The following is a 17405-nucleotide window of genomic DNA, read 5'->3' on the forward strand; positions in this document are numbered from 1 at the left end:
CTTATTCTTGTAGTTATGGATGCCTGCGTGTGTACACACGATATATAAAAGGTTTACCTCTCTTAACGAAACCTCTGGTGGCCCGTCCACGAGTCCATTGTCTGCCTGATCCTGTCCTGACTTTGGGTGGCTGAGTGCTGCTTGTGTCTGAGGAAGAAGGAAAGTAAAGGGCGGGGGGGGGGACAAAACCACATGACAAATCATGTGACAAGGCCAAACAAAATAATATAAGTGTTTCCTGGGTTTTCAAAATAGGGTAGGTAGGAAGGTAAAAAAAAAAAAAAAAATTATCCCAAAAGTTTATGGCAAATTTTCTAGGGTAGGTAGGAAAAAGTGAGAAGTTTCCTTTGAAAACTTTTTGGAAAATACTCGTTAAACATTTTCAACTGATCCCAGCATGTCAGAACTGTGTGATTTGTTGTAGGAACCAATGTTGTAGTTATTCTATAGTTCTTCATTTGGAAATATTTTTAATTGTTGTGAATATCTTTTGCATTGCAATAGGCTGATTTGACAAGCAAACATTTCTGTCCACTGTGTCACTTTTTGTTCCGAGGCTAACCTCCATTTTATAGGCACCCGGAAGAATTGATGAAATATACTGCGCGTGTGCAAGCAGTCATTTATATCCGACCCTTCGAGGCATGAACACAAGGGTGGCCAGTTTTTCTACTTAATCTAAGATGATCATCATTGTAACACTAGCAAGAATACGCAGCATTGTTCAGCTATGTATTCAACTGCATTTAACTGTGACCCCTGTCTAGAAATGCTTACGAAATTTGGCTTTGCTGCGACCAGTGTCCGAGTTATAAACGTTTAAAGGTGGGCTGGAGCCATGGATCAAATCAAAACTTAAGTCGCTGAGCAGCGCTTGCACGGTGGCGAATGACTGGCCGAGGCACCGTCCTACCAGGCCGTGCCGGTTTGAAAGGGCTGGGGTAGAGGGAGGTGCGTGTTGGTTGTCAATTTACTCCTGACGGGCCTCGTGTCTTTCGGCAAATGCCGAGTGGTTTATATGACACGCCCTAGCGGTTCTCGTTTGACTCGCCAGGTGACTGCCAAGCAGGTAGGGTTGGGCGCAAGAAATAGTTTGTTTATCGTGGTCATAAACAGTTAAAGGGTCGCAGTGTTTTTACAGGGTCGGTCGGGTAACCGGAAACACACATTTTGTTTGGCCCAAGCATTGTTTAAATCTAGACATCTCATTGAAAATTACATACCCAAGTTTCAAACATGGGTATTAGTTATTAAAGGTTGTGTATTCAGGTGGGATTAATAGCAGTACTTTCTTTGGCCTGAGGAATTGTTGCAAGCTTCAATATCAATGAGAGCATAAAGTTTGGGCTCAGATGAACGGAGTAAATTTTTTTTTGTGTGTGTATTATATATAAATATAAAAACACACGTGTGTACCTGCGCAGCTGGACGAGGGCTCCTGGCTGGTAGAGGGGAGACTGGCCTCATCTGAAGGCTGAGCTGGCTCTTCAACCTCAGTCTGAGAAGAGGACTCCAGTGTTACCTCTGTATTGCTTCTAAACACACACAAAATTTACACTCCCTTCACTTCAAGCCAATATCCATACTGTTCGACCAAACAGATCATGATTCCAAAGCACCAAAATTCCCTGTAATGAAAACACTAAAATAAATGCCACAAAAAAAAAAAATCCCTAAGCACAGCCTACATGAAGTTATCAAGGGCCAAATTACCCTGTACTGAGAAAAATTCCTGAAAACCTGTTTATCTGAAACACATTTATTATAAATTGTTTAATTCAAACAAAGCTGTTTAACTCCAACTCAAAACTGTTTGATAAGCAGTATAACATGCAACTACAGTGCCCTCCACAATTATTAGCACCTCTTGCAAAGATTAGCTTTTTGGGGGGAATTCACCATTTGGTGAAGTAACTTCATGTCTCTCTCACACACACACAAATTATATACATTATATTTAATAAATAAACAAACAAACACAGAATAAATTAAAAATAAAGAAGGAAACCCACAACACACAGGAGCTGCTGCAACAGGCTGCCACCTAGCATGGCGCCTTTATGAAAAGAGACATGCATACCATACCCTACATACAGTGAAGAGAAGAGTAAGCAGGGCAAAATAAATCCCCAAGGATCCCTGAATTACAAGTGTTGGGGTTTCCAAGTCTCCAAAACCACCATCAAACTCCACCTCCATGCCAACAGATTACTTAGAAGGTCTGCCAGAAAAAAAAAAAAAAAAAAAGCCTTTTCTCTCAGTTAACTACAAACATAAGCATCTGAAATTGCAAAACGCTACTACAACTTTAACTGGAACTGTGTTCTATGGTCTGATGTAACAAAAATGGAGCTTTTTGGCAATAAACACTCAAGGTGGGTTTGGTGTAAAAAGGATGTCTATAATGAAAAGAACCTGATCCCAACTGTAAAATATGGTGGAAGTTCTGTGATGTTTTAAGGCTGTTTTTCCTCTGAAAGCCTTGGAAACCTTGTGTGGGTACAGGGAATCATGGACTCCATGACATAACAGGACATTTTAAATCAAAATCTGCCTGTTCTGCCAAGAAACTAAAACTGGGTCGTCACTGGATCTTCCAGCAGGACAATGATCCGAAGCATATGTCCAAATCAACACAAAAAATGGTTCACTGACCACAGAATCAAGCTTCTGCTATGGCCATCCCCTGACCTGAAGCCCATTGAAAACCTGTGGGGTAAGCTGAAGAGGAGAGAGCCCAAGAGAGGGCTGAGAACCCTGGATGATCTGGAGAGACTGTGTAAAGAGGAATGGTCTCAGATTCCCTGCTCTATATCTCCAACCTTACCTAATGTTATAGGAGAAGACTCTGTGCTGTTTTATCGGCAAAAGGAAGTTGTCCAAAAGTATTAAATGCAGGGGTGCCAATAATCATGGCATATTTGCTTTTGTTGAAAACAATTATTTCTTGATGAGGTGTTTGTTTTTTTTCCCTGAATAAATTTTTCAATTAAAAGGTGTGATTTTTCTCTTTTTTTTTTTTTTTCAATGGGAGATGAAGCTCATCTCATCTCATTATCTCTAGCCGCTTTATCCTTCTACAGGGTCACAGGCAAGCTGGAGCCTATCCCAGCTGACTACGGGCGAAAGGCGGGGTACACCCTGGACAAGTCGCCAGGTCATCACAGGGCTGACACATAGACACAGACAACCATTCACACTCACATTCACACCTACGTTCAAATTAGAGTCACCAGTTAACCTAACCTGCATGTCTTTGGACTGTGGGGGAAACCGGAGCACCCGGAGGAAACCCACGCGGACACGGGGAGAACATGCAAACTCCGCACAGAAAGGCCTTCGCCGGCCACGGGGCTCGAACCCGGACCTTCTTGCTGTGAGGCAACAGCGCTAACCACTACACCACCGTGCCACCCCGGAGATGAAGCTACTTCACCAAAAGGTGGATTTTTTTTTCTAACACTGTTTACTTGTCTATACAAGTGGTGCCAATAACCATGGAGGACACTGTACATAATAAATTCAACTGCATAAACATTAAATCTCTTAAGATAAGACAGACACAAGATAATGTCTTACCAAAGTTGTAGTTTATGCACATTCAAGTTTCATGAAAACTCTACAACACTGAAGTGATTTTGTGGTATCCCCAAGTTAAATCAATCTCTGAAAGGATGAATTCTACAGAGAGTTACAGCTCAAAGTACAAGCACCACTGAAGAATTCATCACAGCATTCTCCCAAAATGGATTTCACCTAAAGTGCCTTTACAAACGTGTTCATTTCTCAGTCAAGGAAACGTGTAAGAATTCTTGTTTGTGGTAATCACACACACACTACAGAGATCGGGTTAAAATGTTAGTGTTCTTAAAAAGCAAGACCAATAACCAAAATACAGTGTCTAATGTACAAGCTCACCCATCTTCCCCTGCCTCGAGCAGGACATCCCGCTCTTCAGCCGTGCTGGGCCCCGACACAACACACACACTCGGTGTGGACGTGCTTACTGTTGGCACAGACTGGGAGGCGTGCTCAGTCACCTCTGAGGGCTGTGTGTCCAAAAATGTCGTCACTGATTGGAATGGGAGGAAATGATCATCAGTGCCAATACAGAATGAAAGATAATTAACCCTATGAATAATAAAGGAATTATCACTTTGAAGTACACAGCTAGATCTTTTACAAATCCTGTGTAAAACAAATAAAAACACAATGAACGGATTTGCAAATCATTGAAACTCTACATTTCATTGAAAAATAGAACAAAAGGTGCTATAAAGTGTTAACAGAAATTTTACTGTTTGAAAAATATATGATTATTTTGAATTTGATGCCAGCAATACATTTCAGAAAAGTTGGGACAGGGGCATGTTTACCACTGTTTTGAATTACGTCTACTTTCAACATCACTCTGTAAACGTTTGGGAACTGAGACGACCAATTGCTGCAGTTTTGAAAGAGAAATGTTGTCCCATTCTTGCTGGATTACACAACTTCAGTTGCTCAACATTTCAGGGTTTCCTTTGTCGTATCTTGCACTTCATAATGTTTCAAATGGGAGACGGGTCTGGACTGCAGGCAAGCCAGTTTAGCATCTGGACTCTCTTACTACGGAGCCATGCAGTTGTAATGTGTGCAGAAAGCGGTTTGGCACTGTCTTGTTGAAATAAGCAAGGCCTTCCCTGAAAAAGGCATCATCTGGATGGCAGCACGTTGCTCCAAAACCTGTATACATCATTCAGCATTAAAGTGAATAACCAGGAAATTTTGAAATTATGGGGTTATGAAATGTCATCATTATACATTAATACAAGATGTTCTAGATGAAAAATAAATTAAAAAAAAGCAGACTTTAACTTTAAAAAACGTTGAAGTTGTAACATCAGTCCGTTGGGCCATTTCCCCAGGCCTGGCCATACTAGATTAGCCAGATATACGGGTGTATCAGGAGACGAAAACAAGGGCGGCACTGCATGATGTAGGATTCCACACGACAGCATACCGGATAGAATAACATCAAACGGATGGAAGATAAGCAGGTAAATTTAAAACAAAAAAATAAAATGGCAACAAACTAGTCACCATTTTATTTTGATTATTTAATACTGCATTGCCATAATTTTTGTGGAGAAATGCAAAAAAATAAAAAAATAAATAAATAATCACCGAGAAGTCATGCTAGACCATAATATACTATAGTCTAGTTGTCACAACAGAAGGACTCTCAGGCACTCTAAACTGACTCGCGTGCGTGCCACGAATAAGACACACCTGCATGGGATTAAGGTGCAATCAGCATGCCTAAACAAGGACTCAGAATGCAGATTTACTTTGCGAAGTACTGCGTTGTTGTGACACATTGAGCCTTGTTTCCTGACTCCTGTTCCTCGTTTTTGACCCTGCTTCCAAGATATTCTGTCTGTGCCTCGCCTGACCTTTTGCCTGTTTTACTGTTCATGATATATGCCTGCCGATTTGGACCGCTTGCCTGTTTGCACTTTTCTTTAGAATAAAGATCTTCTGGACTTCGATCATTCTCCAACCATCCCTGACAGAATACCTTGCCCTGCAGACACTAGTATAGCATGCACTTGTACACCTCCGTTGTGCTTGTGGAAAATGACAATCACGCACGATAGTTATGGCGGCCTCCCTGACCAAAAAAAAAAAATTTATTTATATATATATATATATATATATATATATATATATATATATATATATATATATATTCCTATTTTCATGACTTTAGTGGTTATATCATTAAGAACAAATTCAAAATGCAGCTTTTTTTATAAAGGGCAGACAAACAACTTTTAGCTCAATTTGTTTATTTGTGAGATATTTTATTTAATGGTGCCTTCCCAGATGTGCAAGCTACTCATCCCATGTGTACTAATTTTAGTATTTCTATAAAAATTTGTGAACTTTATGTAAATAGATTTATGGTTAGTATTTATGGTTAGAATTATCATCTCATTATCTCTAGCCGCTTTATCCTGTTCTATAGGGTTGCAGGCAAGCTGGAGCCTATCCCAGCTGACTACGGGCGAAAGGCGGGGTACACCCTGGACAAGTCGCCAGGTCATCACAGGGCTGACACAGACACAGACAACCATTCACACCTACGGTCAATTTAGTCACCAGTTAACCTAACCTGCATGTCTTTGGGACTGTGGGGGAAACCGGAGCACCCGGAGGAAACCCACGCGGACATGGGGAGAACGTACAAACTCCGCACAGAAAGGCCCTCGTCGGCCACGGGGCTCAAACCCGGACCTTCTTGCTGTGACGCGACAGCGCTAACTACTACACCACCGTGCTGCCCCTAGAATTATTATTTTTAGCTTGATTTTTAAAATTCTGTATTTTAAATTTTAGTATTTCTATAAGTTTGTGAACTTATGTAGATAGATCTGTTTATTTTTATTATTTATTTATTTATTCTTGTCTAAGTATGGTTGATGAATAAATCCTGAGTATGGTTGATGCTGCTGTAACTTGTAATTTCCTGCAAAGGATCATTAAAGTATCTCTCTCTCTAATACCCCCATTCCATCACAGATGTTGGCTTTTGAACTGTGCACTAATGAGCTGGATGGTCCCTCTCCTCTTTAGCTTGGAGGATGTGGTGTCCATGATTTCCAAAAAGAATTTCAAATTTTGATTCATCAGACCACAGGTCAATTTCCCACTTTGCCCCAGTCCATCGTAAAAGAGCTCAGGCCCAGAGAAGGCGGCGGTGTTTCTGGATATTGTTTACAGATGGTTTTAACCTGTATTTGTGGATGCAGTGATGAACGGTGTTCACTGACGATGGTTTTCAGAAGTGTTCTTGAGCCCACGCAGCCATTTCCAATACAGAATCCTGTCTGTTTTTAATGCAGTGTCTCCTGAGGCCCTGAAGATCACTGGGCATCCAATGTTGGTTTTTGTCCTTGTCCCTTGTATACAGAGATTTCACCGGATTCTCTGAATCTTTTAACAACATGACAGTAGATGACGTGATACTCAAATTCTTTGCAATTTTACATTGAACATTTTTCTTAAAATTGTTGCATTATTTGCCCACACAGTCTTTCACAGAGTGGTGAACTCATCCCCATCTTTACTTCTGAGAGACTCAGCCTCTCTGGGATGCTCTTTTTATACCCAATCATGTTACTGACCTGTTGACAATTAAACTAATAAGCTTTTTAGTAACATTACACAACTCTTCCAGTGTTTTGTTACCCCGTCCCAACTTTTTTGAAACATGTTACTGGGTCTCAACTCAAAATGATCATACAAGTTTATTTAAAAAAAAAAGTTTCAACATTTGATATGTTGTCTTTGTACTATTTTCCTAGGGCGTAATTTTGGGTAGGGACACTAGGGACGTGTCCCTACCAATATTCAGCCGCTACTGTGTAATCACGATCAATAAAACCGATATCCTAACCTGAGCAATGATTATATGACACACAAAGAGTTAAATGTATGACACTGCTAATAATCCCCCCTCTAACGTAGATAACATTCTCTGATTAGCTATCTGTTTCTCGCTAACTTACATGGTTGGCTATCCCAGCTGTCACTCCATCTGCTGTAAAAGCAGCACACTTCCCACAGCAGCCGTGACTACCCGCCCATCAACCCCCCGTATCTCACACGTACACACCTGACCTACCCCACGCACCCCCCACTCTCCGTCAGCCTACAAATTGAGCTGGACTTCGATGTCCATGCATGCTTGCCCTACGACTTGCATGCTGACTTGAGTATCATGGATGACGGCCCCCCTCCCAAGAAACGAGACATTCGTTCATTCTTCTTCAAAGTCAAGAATGTAAGTGCAGGGTTTCTGTCGAGCTTTAAAAACTCAAAATCCTTTTGATGTATGGAAACCCTTCATAAAAGTATTGCTGTGGCTCCTTAGGCAGGTTTAGCAACGTGACCGGACGCATCAGAGCTAGGCTATTGCATAGCTGCAGAGAAAAGGAATGCTGGAGCAATGTAACTTGGTGTTAGATAATATCCTCGATGAATGTTAATTCTGTAAAACCTAATGGTTTTACAGAATGTAAGTAGTCAGATGTAGGCTACTGCATGGCCATGCAGATGTGCGACTTGCATTTCAGAATCAACAGCGTGACCGCTGCTGAGTCTGCTGCGTTCACCGTTTTACAGAGACCTCTTTCTACTACTACTAGGCTAGATACAACAAATCCATGGTCCTTTACTGCCACCTACAGACGAATATTGGTAACTGCAGCATGAACATAGAAGTCACAAGCACATCTGCAGTGAAAATCATAACACGCGGTACGAACACAAACAGGCAACAAAAAAGACATAATATGGAAAATGGAGGGGCAACAAAAAGACAAAAGTGGGGGTATACTACAAATGCAATATTAATGTAATAATCATGCTATAATAGACAATCACTAAATTATATATCCAAATATAATTTTAACTAAATTTGAGCTTACAGAATAGAAAATGCCACCAGTAGCACCTATTTATGAGTGCCTCAATAAGGCAGTCAGTGAATTTTGAGACACACCCCCCCCCGTCAAACAATACAGATATTGAATTTAAAAAAAAAAAAAAAAAATTAATGCTAAAAATGCTTAGTTTTTAATTCTTATTTTCATGCATTTCTGTGGAAGAGACAGAATGACTGCTTAAACACAAATTAGGAATTGTGTGGTGTAAAAGTAATAAATCATCAGATTCTAGAAGATCATGTGATATTATGTATCCATGTTTTTGTGGGGAATAAATTATAGTCTATGCAATAATTGTGTCCTTTTTGGCTAGCCCTTTTTGCTGAGGCTACAACCTTACCATGAAACTCTACAGTCATTCTATCCCTAATCTGTTCATATGTCATGCATCAACATATTTTTGTAAGGTGACAGAAAGCAGAGAGGCTGGAGGAGATGAAAGACCGTGCAGAGAAGGTAGAGGAAGAGAGGCAGGAAGAGAAAGAGGAGCAGAGGCTGAAGGAGAGGATGGAGGAGAATCCACAGCTGGAGGAGACAGAGGAGGAGATGGAGAAGCAGAAAGAGAGGTTGGAAATTCACAGGTGAGGTTAATGATGGATATGTCAGTCATGAGATTCAGCCCCACTGTGGCAAATGTTTGTTAGTGTGATGTTGATCTGAATAACAATGCTTCACCCATGTGGCTTTAAAATCAGAGCTTCATGTCAAGGCTGCTTTTCTAAGATGCCTCGTCATGTATTACTGGTAGTGTGTATGTGTTTACAGTAGTTGCTATAGAATTGATAAATTTACATTGTGGTAGCCTTTCGGAAGCTCTGCCTTGGATCACTTTTGTGTCCCCACCAATGTCAAAATCAAAAGTTACTCCCTTGCTATTTTCAATTAAATACAAGGTTTCCGTGATTTGCAAATCATCGCATTCTGTTTTTATTTACAGGTTTACACAGCACTGACTTTTTTTGGAAACGGGGTTGCAATTGGATGACATCATGGCTTCAGGAATGTCTTCCTGGACAGGTGAAAAAAGGGTGCGTCTCTGTGAGTGGGTACACAGGCATGTTTGCATGCGTTTGTGTTGCTGGCACACATACCTGGAGATGCCACCTGGAGGGGGGTGGTGGGTACGCTACGTCCCCCTGGTGAGTCCTCATGAGTGGATAGAAACAGGGGAGTGTCATACATGCCAAGCCCTATAGAGTACACACAGGCACACCATCAACACCACACAGACCTCCATGCCTGACCATATAAATAATCTAATGATTTTTCATGTCACATCATCTGTAATCTGGTCAAAGTTGCAGAAGTTGAAGTGGTACAACAGGTAGTGAAGTGACAAGACTAAAAGGGTAGTGGTAGTGAAGTGGGGGACAAATGGCTTGGTCAGACATATTTTTTGGGGGTGGGGGAGTTGCAACAAAGCATTTCCACTTTAAAAAACAGGTTTTTTTTTTCCTTTAAGCTTGCAGGGTTCGTCATGTCACTCATTGATTTCACTGCTTTTTTTTTTTTTTTATAAAAGGTGTGACTTATAGCAAGCTGGCAGGAAGGATTCCGCAGGTACACACTACCTCCTTGTGAGGCCAGCTGGTCCAGATCTGCATTAGAAGAGCTGGTCTGTGGGACGTCATCCGAGAGGCCGAAGCCAAAACGCAGCACGCCTGCTACCTGGGGTGAACTTAAACAACACAGTGGGCATTGGTGCAATCAACAAACACAAACTGCTGAAAAACTAGCTTTATCTGGGTGACTTGTTAGAAAATACAGATCTTAAGAGAAGCTGAAAGTTCTCGTTACAATCAAAACTAATTCGAGATTTGACTGGATTTGTCTGATTGTTAATACTCACTTGAGAGCTTCACTGAAGCAGTCTGTACGATGGGAGACAGCCAGTGTGGGGGTGCTTGGGACCATGCGGTCATCCTCCTCATGGAAGTGCTGCTGTGGCTGCTGGAAGTGCAGGGGGGAGAATAAAAAGGGTAGAATCAAATAATAGAGACAAAGAAGAGAAACCCAAAAGCTGAAAATGCACATCATACATACAGACAGAAATTTGGAAGACTACTCACTGTACTGCCGGACACCCCCGAAGTCAGCTGAAGTCCTCGTCCGACTGGTTGCCGTCGCACAGGGATGCGCTGAGAAAACAAGCATTCAACTAATGGTCATTCACGTTGCTGTATTGCATTCACTACAGTGGTTTCCATCTACTGGTTTATTGAAAAATTGTGTTGGACATATTCGGTGGAATGAGATCCATTAAAGACCAAAAAATATCCAAAGAAAGAAACAGAAAAATGCTTGGATGAGCTATGAATAAAGGAATGATGGAAAACAAGGTATTTTGTATAAATATGACGATAAATGAAATAGTCAAAAAAAAAAAAAAAAACACGATTTGTAAATACCTGCACTTGAGAGGGTGGTGCTGGCTCCTGTATGGGTGGAGCCAGAACACTGAGTCGAGAAGGCACGGATTGCTGTCGTCTCCGTGGGGACGGTGGAGGACGAGGTGCAGAGCTGGTGATTGGTTCAGTGGAGAACGCCACTTAAAAAAAAAAAAAAAAAGTGACAAATAAGAACATCAAGGTCAAGTAGAGAACAGTGTTTGGACATAATGTGCGCGCAAAAAAAAAAAAAAAAAAAAAAAAAAAAGAAGTGTGTTAGACTGTCTTACAGGGGGCAGGAACAGCCACACACTGGGTAGAGTCTGTAGCACCGAGACTTTCCTCGGTTTCAGTACCTGGGTCTGTGGCATCAGGACCCTGAGGGAAAGAGACAAAGAAATACAAAGCAAGGGTGTCAATGTTGAAAGAATGTATTGATCCATTTGTATTTGATGACAATGTAATGAAAAGCAAAAAGACAGGCAGCAAAATAAAAGTTCCCCCTCTGTGAATGGCATTTTATATTATGGGGTGGTGCGATAATCTAGGGTGCAAATCATAAATCATTTCCTCAGACTCCTCATGTGAACAAATATTTGCCCTTTGACCGATTATTGTTATGTGAGAGGTTATCACAAAAAAGCCCAACACCGAATTCGGTTATAGAAAAGTTTTAACAATCAGAAGTGAAACATGTTCAAACAAAACCCCAACACGTTACACACAAAACCCTAGGCCACAAAAGGTTCCCTTTTCAAACCACATCAAAATACAGACATATTCGTAACAAAATATAAAGGACACAGAATTTGTTCTCACAGTCCCTTTGTGCCCCACGTTAGGCAAGCGCCGGTCAGCAGGTCCCATTGCCCCGACCGTCGAATTGTTCACAGTCTTTAAATGTCCTCCGAAGTAGCAGTGGTGTTTCCAGAGGCATCCGTGAAGGGAAAAGTCTGAAAAGCATAATCCAACGCGAGGGAAAAATATCCAAAAGACAAGAGTCTCTGAAGCGAGGGCACCGAGAGCTGTCCAGCGCATCCGAGAGAGAGTGTCACCACAACGTCTCGGCCTGAAGTTGTTCACGTGAACTTTTAATTGACATCAGCCAGGCACCGCGTGGCACTTGCAGCTCGCTGGAATGTCTCCCTCATGAACTTCATCCAAGAGCCAAAATCGAGTGGGGTGTAACAATGATCATCAGAAATGTCCATCTTGCACAAGTAATCATAGAATAACAGAAAATCACCCCAATAAAATATAGAAATGCTCTTAACATCCAAACACAGGATATTTATATATTGCAATGGAAATAAATAACTGAATAAATAATAAAAATGGGGAAAAAGAAAAAGAAAAAAAAAACAAAAAACAAACACGTACATCCCACCTTCCCCCTTAAAGGGAAAATTTTGATTTTAAAGATCAAAATTTTCAGTCAAGTTCTCTTCTTTATCCCATTTTTACACTTTTCAACAGCGGGATAGACAATCAGCAATAACATTGTCTTTACCTTTTATGTGTTTGATTACAATGTCATACTCTTGAAGAATTAAACTCCAGTTTAACAACCTTCTGTTCTTGTTTTTCATTTTACCCAAGAACACTAAGGGATTATGATCCGTATAGATAAATCAAAGGTTTCTGACTGGTACAAACGTATACCTCAAAGTGTTGAACTGCCAGAATAAGGGCTAAGAGCTCCTTTTCAATTGTTGAATAGTTCCTTTGATGCCGGTTTAACTTTTTTGAAAAGTAAGCTATAGGATGCTCAACACTGTCACTCATTGTTTTATAATAACACGGCACCTGCTGCATCATCACTAGCGTCCACGGCTAGGGCAAATGGCTTGCCAAAATCAGGGGAACTGAGAACAGGGTAATGACACAACAAGCATTTCAGTTCGTCAAGTGCCTTCTGGCAGGTGTCAGTCCACACAAACTTCTCACTTCTCTTAAGCAAATTTGTCAGAGGCACAGCTACCTCGGCAAAGTTCTTGCAGAACTTACGGTAGTATCCTACCATGCCTGAAAATCGTCTCAAGGCTCTCTTGGTGCCGGGAACTGGATAGGACACTATAGTCTGGATCTTAGCATCAACAGGGGCCACCTTGCCTTGGCCAATAACATGACCCAGATAAGTAACACCGGCACAGCCAAATTCACTCTTCACCAGATTAACTGCAAGATTGGCTTCTGACAGTCTCTGAAACAGTTTTTCAACATCAGTGATATGACCTTCCCATGTGTCACTGCCAGTAACTAAGTCATCAATGTACGCACTAGTGTTGGGTAAGCCCTTAACCACAGAATGGATCATTCTTTGAAATGTGGCAGGGGAATTCTTCATTCCGAAAGGGAGCACATTGTATTCATACAACCCCGGCGGTGTGACAAACGCAGAGATTTCTCGACCTCTCTCCATTAGTGGAACACACCAATATCCTTTCAACAGGTCAACTTTGGTGAGAAACTTTACTTGTCCAACTTTGTCAATGCAATCGTCCACTCTTGGGATTGGAAAAGCATCTGTTTTACTGACAGCATTTACTTTTCTATAGTCGGTACAAAATCGTGTACTACCATCGGGCTTAGGCACTAGTACGCACAGTGAGCTCCAGTCAGAGTGAGACGGCTGAATGATGATGTGCTCCAGCATGTACCGCCCTTCATTCTCGGCAAGTTTGCATTTCTCTGGACTCATTTGATATGGGTGTTGCTTGATGGGCGGAGCGTCACCCACATCGACGTCATAAACGGCCACATGAGTTCTCTTAGGAACATCTGGAAACAGATCCCGATACTTGAGTATCAAGGCAGTCATTTGGTCTTGTTGAGCAGGTTCTAAGTGAGATAATTTTGAGTCCAGGCTCTGCAGTATGTCAGAATTAGACAGTTTACAAAGAATGTCGTCGGGCTTGACGGAGGGTTCTTCATCCAGCGACTCCTCATCCTCTACAGAGCTCTCACCACACTGCTGATTGACCATTGACACAACCTCCATGGGCCTATCATGGTAAGGCTTCAACATGTTGATATGGCATAGCTGCCTAGCCTTTCACCTGTCTGGAGTGGACACAAGGTAATTGAGGTCATTGACCTTTGCATGGATTACATAGGGGCCATGAAACCGAGCTTGCAAGGGATTGGACTGCATTGGGAACAACACAAGCACCTTGTCCCCAGGATGGAATGTCCTAGCTCTGGCTTTTCGATCACACCAAGTTTTCATCTTTCCTTGGGTAGACTCAAGCTTTTCTCGAGCCAATGCACAGGCCCTGTGAAGTCTCTCCTTGAAGTTCAAGACATAATCCAACAGATTCACATGGGTGTCTTTGTATGTCCACTGCTCACACAATAGGGCTAACAGTCCTCTCACCTGATGCCCGAACACCAATTCAAATGGGCTAAATCCAAGGGACTCCTGGACTGACTCCCTAGCAGCGAAAAATGAACTCCTTCGTCCCAGTCCTTCTCATTCTCAAAGCAGTAGGCTCTGATCATTGTTTTCAGAGTAGCGTGAAATCTTTCTAGAGATCCTGGACTCTTAGGGTGATAGGCACTTGAAATGATCTGCTTGATCCCCAGCTCGTAGACAACTTGCTGGAAGAGTCCAAAGGTAAAATTGCTACCTTGATCTGATTGGATCTCTTTCGGCAGACCAAACAAAGTGAAGAATTTAATCAAGGCCTTTGAAACAGTAGCTGCTTTGATATTTTGAAGTGGAATTGCTTCAGGGAACCTTGTAGCGGCACACATAATAGTCAACATGTACTCATTTCCAGACAGAGTTCTCGGCAAAGGTCCCACGCAATCCACGATCACTCTGGAGAACGGTTCACCAAAGGCTAGGATGGATTTTAGAGGAGCCATGGGAGGTTCCAACTGGTGTTTGCCAACCATCTGACAACTGTGACACGTCCTGCAAAAGTTAGCCACATCCTTACGTAATCCTGGCCAGAAAAACTGCTTCATAATCTTGCTAACAGTTTTGTTAACACCAAGATGACCACCTAATGGTAAGCAATGGGCCATAGTGAGGATGTCATTCCTGTAGGCTTTAGGAACAACAACTTGATGGACGACTGCCCAGTCCTCACTTGCAGGAATATCAGGGGGGTGCCATTTTCTCAACACCCTGTCTTTCAGGTAATAACCAACTGGCACCTTTCCAATTTTGTCCTCAGAGAGAGCTTTTCCTCTCAACTCAGCAATTTCTGCATCATTGCTTTGCTCCGTAATTAGCTGTTTTCTTGACAAAGACAGCTCATCAGACACCTGAGGATCTTCACTAGCTTCCACTGGTGAACTACTATGATCCTGTTCAAACAGTGTTTCAAGGAGGAAAAAAAAAAAAAAAAGTGTCCGACACCTCGTCAGGGCAGTCACTCTCCCTAGAATCACGGTCTACTTTGAGACCAGACTCGTCAGTGTCCTGATGTAGCACAGTGCTAGATTGCACACTGTCCTCCTCTTCTTTAGCCTTTCTGGCCATAGCTCAAGTAACTGCACACGAGGGAAACACATCAGAATCCACATTAGACTCTTCTATAATACTCGGCTGAGAAGTCAAATGCATAGAGGGGACAACTTTACCACCGGCCAAGTCATTGCCTAGCAACAAAGAAATACCTTTAATAGGCAGGCTGGACATGAGGCCCACCTTAAAGGTCCCATGGCATGAAATTTTCACTTTCTGAGGTTTTTTAATGTTAAAATGAGTTCCTCTGACCTTCTTAAGTCACCCCAGTGGCTAGATATTTCATAATGTGTAAACCAAACTATGCCCACCCTTTGTCAACATTTGAGAATGGCGCGTCAAAATGGCGCATTGATAGGCTCTTCCCTTTACTAAGTCAGCAAGGGAGATGATCCCCACCCCCCCCGGATTCCCACCCACTGTATGGATTGCCCACCCAGCTCAAAAGTTGCCACCAAACATGGAAGTTGCGCTGTACATGGATGTGACAACACAGAAAGGAGTCTGTTTTTACTGCCGACGGGAGAGCCCCTGAAGACGCAGTGGCTTAATTTTATTTACTCCAATAATACGCCGTCGAGTCTACCTAAGACGGTGTATGTTTGTCAGAAGCATTTTCCTGATGAATGTTTCCACAACTTGGGACAGTACAGGGCAGGTTTTGCACATCAACTGTCACTGAAGCCTGGGTCCGTACCAAGCATCCCTGCCGCATCAGCCACAAACACCGAACAAGTAAGTGTATAACTGTTAAGTCGTTTTGCCGTGTTTTAAAATCGGTGCGTTAGCCTTGCAATGGCTACATTAGCTGTGCAGCTAACCGCTTCCTGCAGTTAGCCAGGTACTCTGCGCTACAAAACCAAAAAGCATGCAGCATGCTCTGTTATAATAGCCAATCAAAACAGTTTTTACAAAGACACCCACATTCTTTTTTTTTTTTAAGTCACTCGTTCATTTTATTTGTTTGTTTGTTCAGTAAAAACCCAAACATTTGTTGAATTTATTTTATTTCCTCGCGTCGCACCTTAATGACGTCAGCGTGCGGTATTTTTCCCTTCGCGGTTTGTTCCTTCTCTCTCGCCATAGTAAGACACCCACATCCGCTTGTTCTGACCCACTGGAGGTAGCGTCACAGTGCTGTTAGCCAATCAGAGGTAACACGTTTACATGTCATGAATATTAATGATAAGAGCTGAAATCCTGTCATTCTCCTGCCACCCACTCCTCCACCAAACTAGAACAGCCTGAAACAGGAGAACCACAGCATTTTTTTCACCAAAACTGGCTCACAGGGCATTCATTCATACTAGAGACCACCGCACAATTAATGAAAAAACGATGCCATGGGACCTTTAACTTGTCCTGTAACCAAGTCTGACTTCAAGAACATGGAGTGCAGAGGTACGGTCACGATCCTACCCTCTATAGAGAGCGTGCACGTGACGTCAAGAGGTCACATGATATTTGTTTATCCGCCATTTTGGATGGCATGGCCGCGCATAGAACTTAGATGAACCCGTTCTAATTATCAAGTGTGTGGGAGTAGATCTTTTGAGAATGGTTATATCTTGTTCAGCATTTGGTTGTACCAATAGACAGGGCCAAAAGGAGGGCCTGTCATTTTATAGATTCCCTGCAGACGAGGAGAGACGCGCAAAATGGGTGTCTGTTGTGCGAAGAGAAAACTGGAACCCCAGTTCTACCAACCGAATTTGTAGTGAACACTTCATATCAGGTAGGTGTAATCTTCTAATTCAATACTCCTAGTACATCTGTTAAGTTGATTTTCGGATTGAATGATAACTGCATACTTAGAAACTAGACAGTCTCTAACGTTTAAAATGGCTATGCCTAGCCCTACTACCCTGGCCTAGTCCATGACAATGTTTTATCTTTTTGGCTCATATATGCCTTTGAAAAGCCAATCCATAGTAGGGATGGCGAAAACTAAAAAAAAAATCTTGACCGACCACAGAGCCTCATTAGCTGGTTAAAGTCGGTTAACCTATGAGTTTAAACAGGGATGCAAAACGGCGGATGTGCTTTTTT

At 42.1% G+C, this 17405-nt stretch overlaps 1 protein-coding gene across 2 annotated transcripts in view; it reads right to left on the reverse strand.

The window, feature by feature from the left end:
• The window catches only part of tprb (translocated promoter region b, nuclear basket protein), a 70900-nt gene that overhangs the window by 353 nt on the left and 53142 nt on the right, over positions 1-17405 (reverse strand). The window contains exons 41-49 of one of the 2 annotated variants that reach the window (XM_060917353.1): positions 11170-11257; positions 10901-11040; positions 10562-10630; positions 10342-10439; positions 10064-10170; positions 9584-9682; positions 3919-4072; positions 1417-1535; positions 58-147 (exon numbers count right to left, since the gene is read on the reverse strand). In XM_060917353.1, the coding sequence (XP_060773336.1) occupies positions 58-147; positions 1417-1535; positions 3919-4072; positions 9584-9682; positions 10064-10170; positions 10342-10439; positions 10562-10630; positions 10901-11040; positions 11170-11257 (964 nt within the window). Of the gene's footprint in view, positions 1-57; positions 148-1416; positions 1536-3918; positions 4073-9583; positions 9683-10063; positions 10171-10341; positions 10443-10561; positions 10631-10900; positions 11041-11169; positions 11258-17405 lie in introns of both variants that reach the window. The other variant, XM_060917351.1, reaches the window with a different exon arrangement.

Source organism: Neoarius graeffei, chromosome 3, assembly GCF_027579695.1.
Source record: "Neoarius graeffei isolate fNeoGra1 chromosome 3, fNeoGra1.pri, whole genome shotgun sequence".
Taxonomy (NCBI): domain Eukaryota; kingdom Metazoa; phylum Chordata; class Actinopteri; order Siluriformes; family Ariidae; genus Neoarius; species Neoarius graeffei.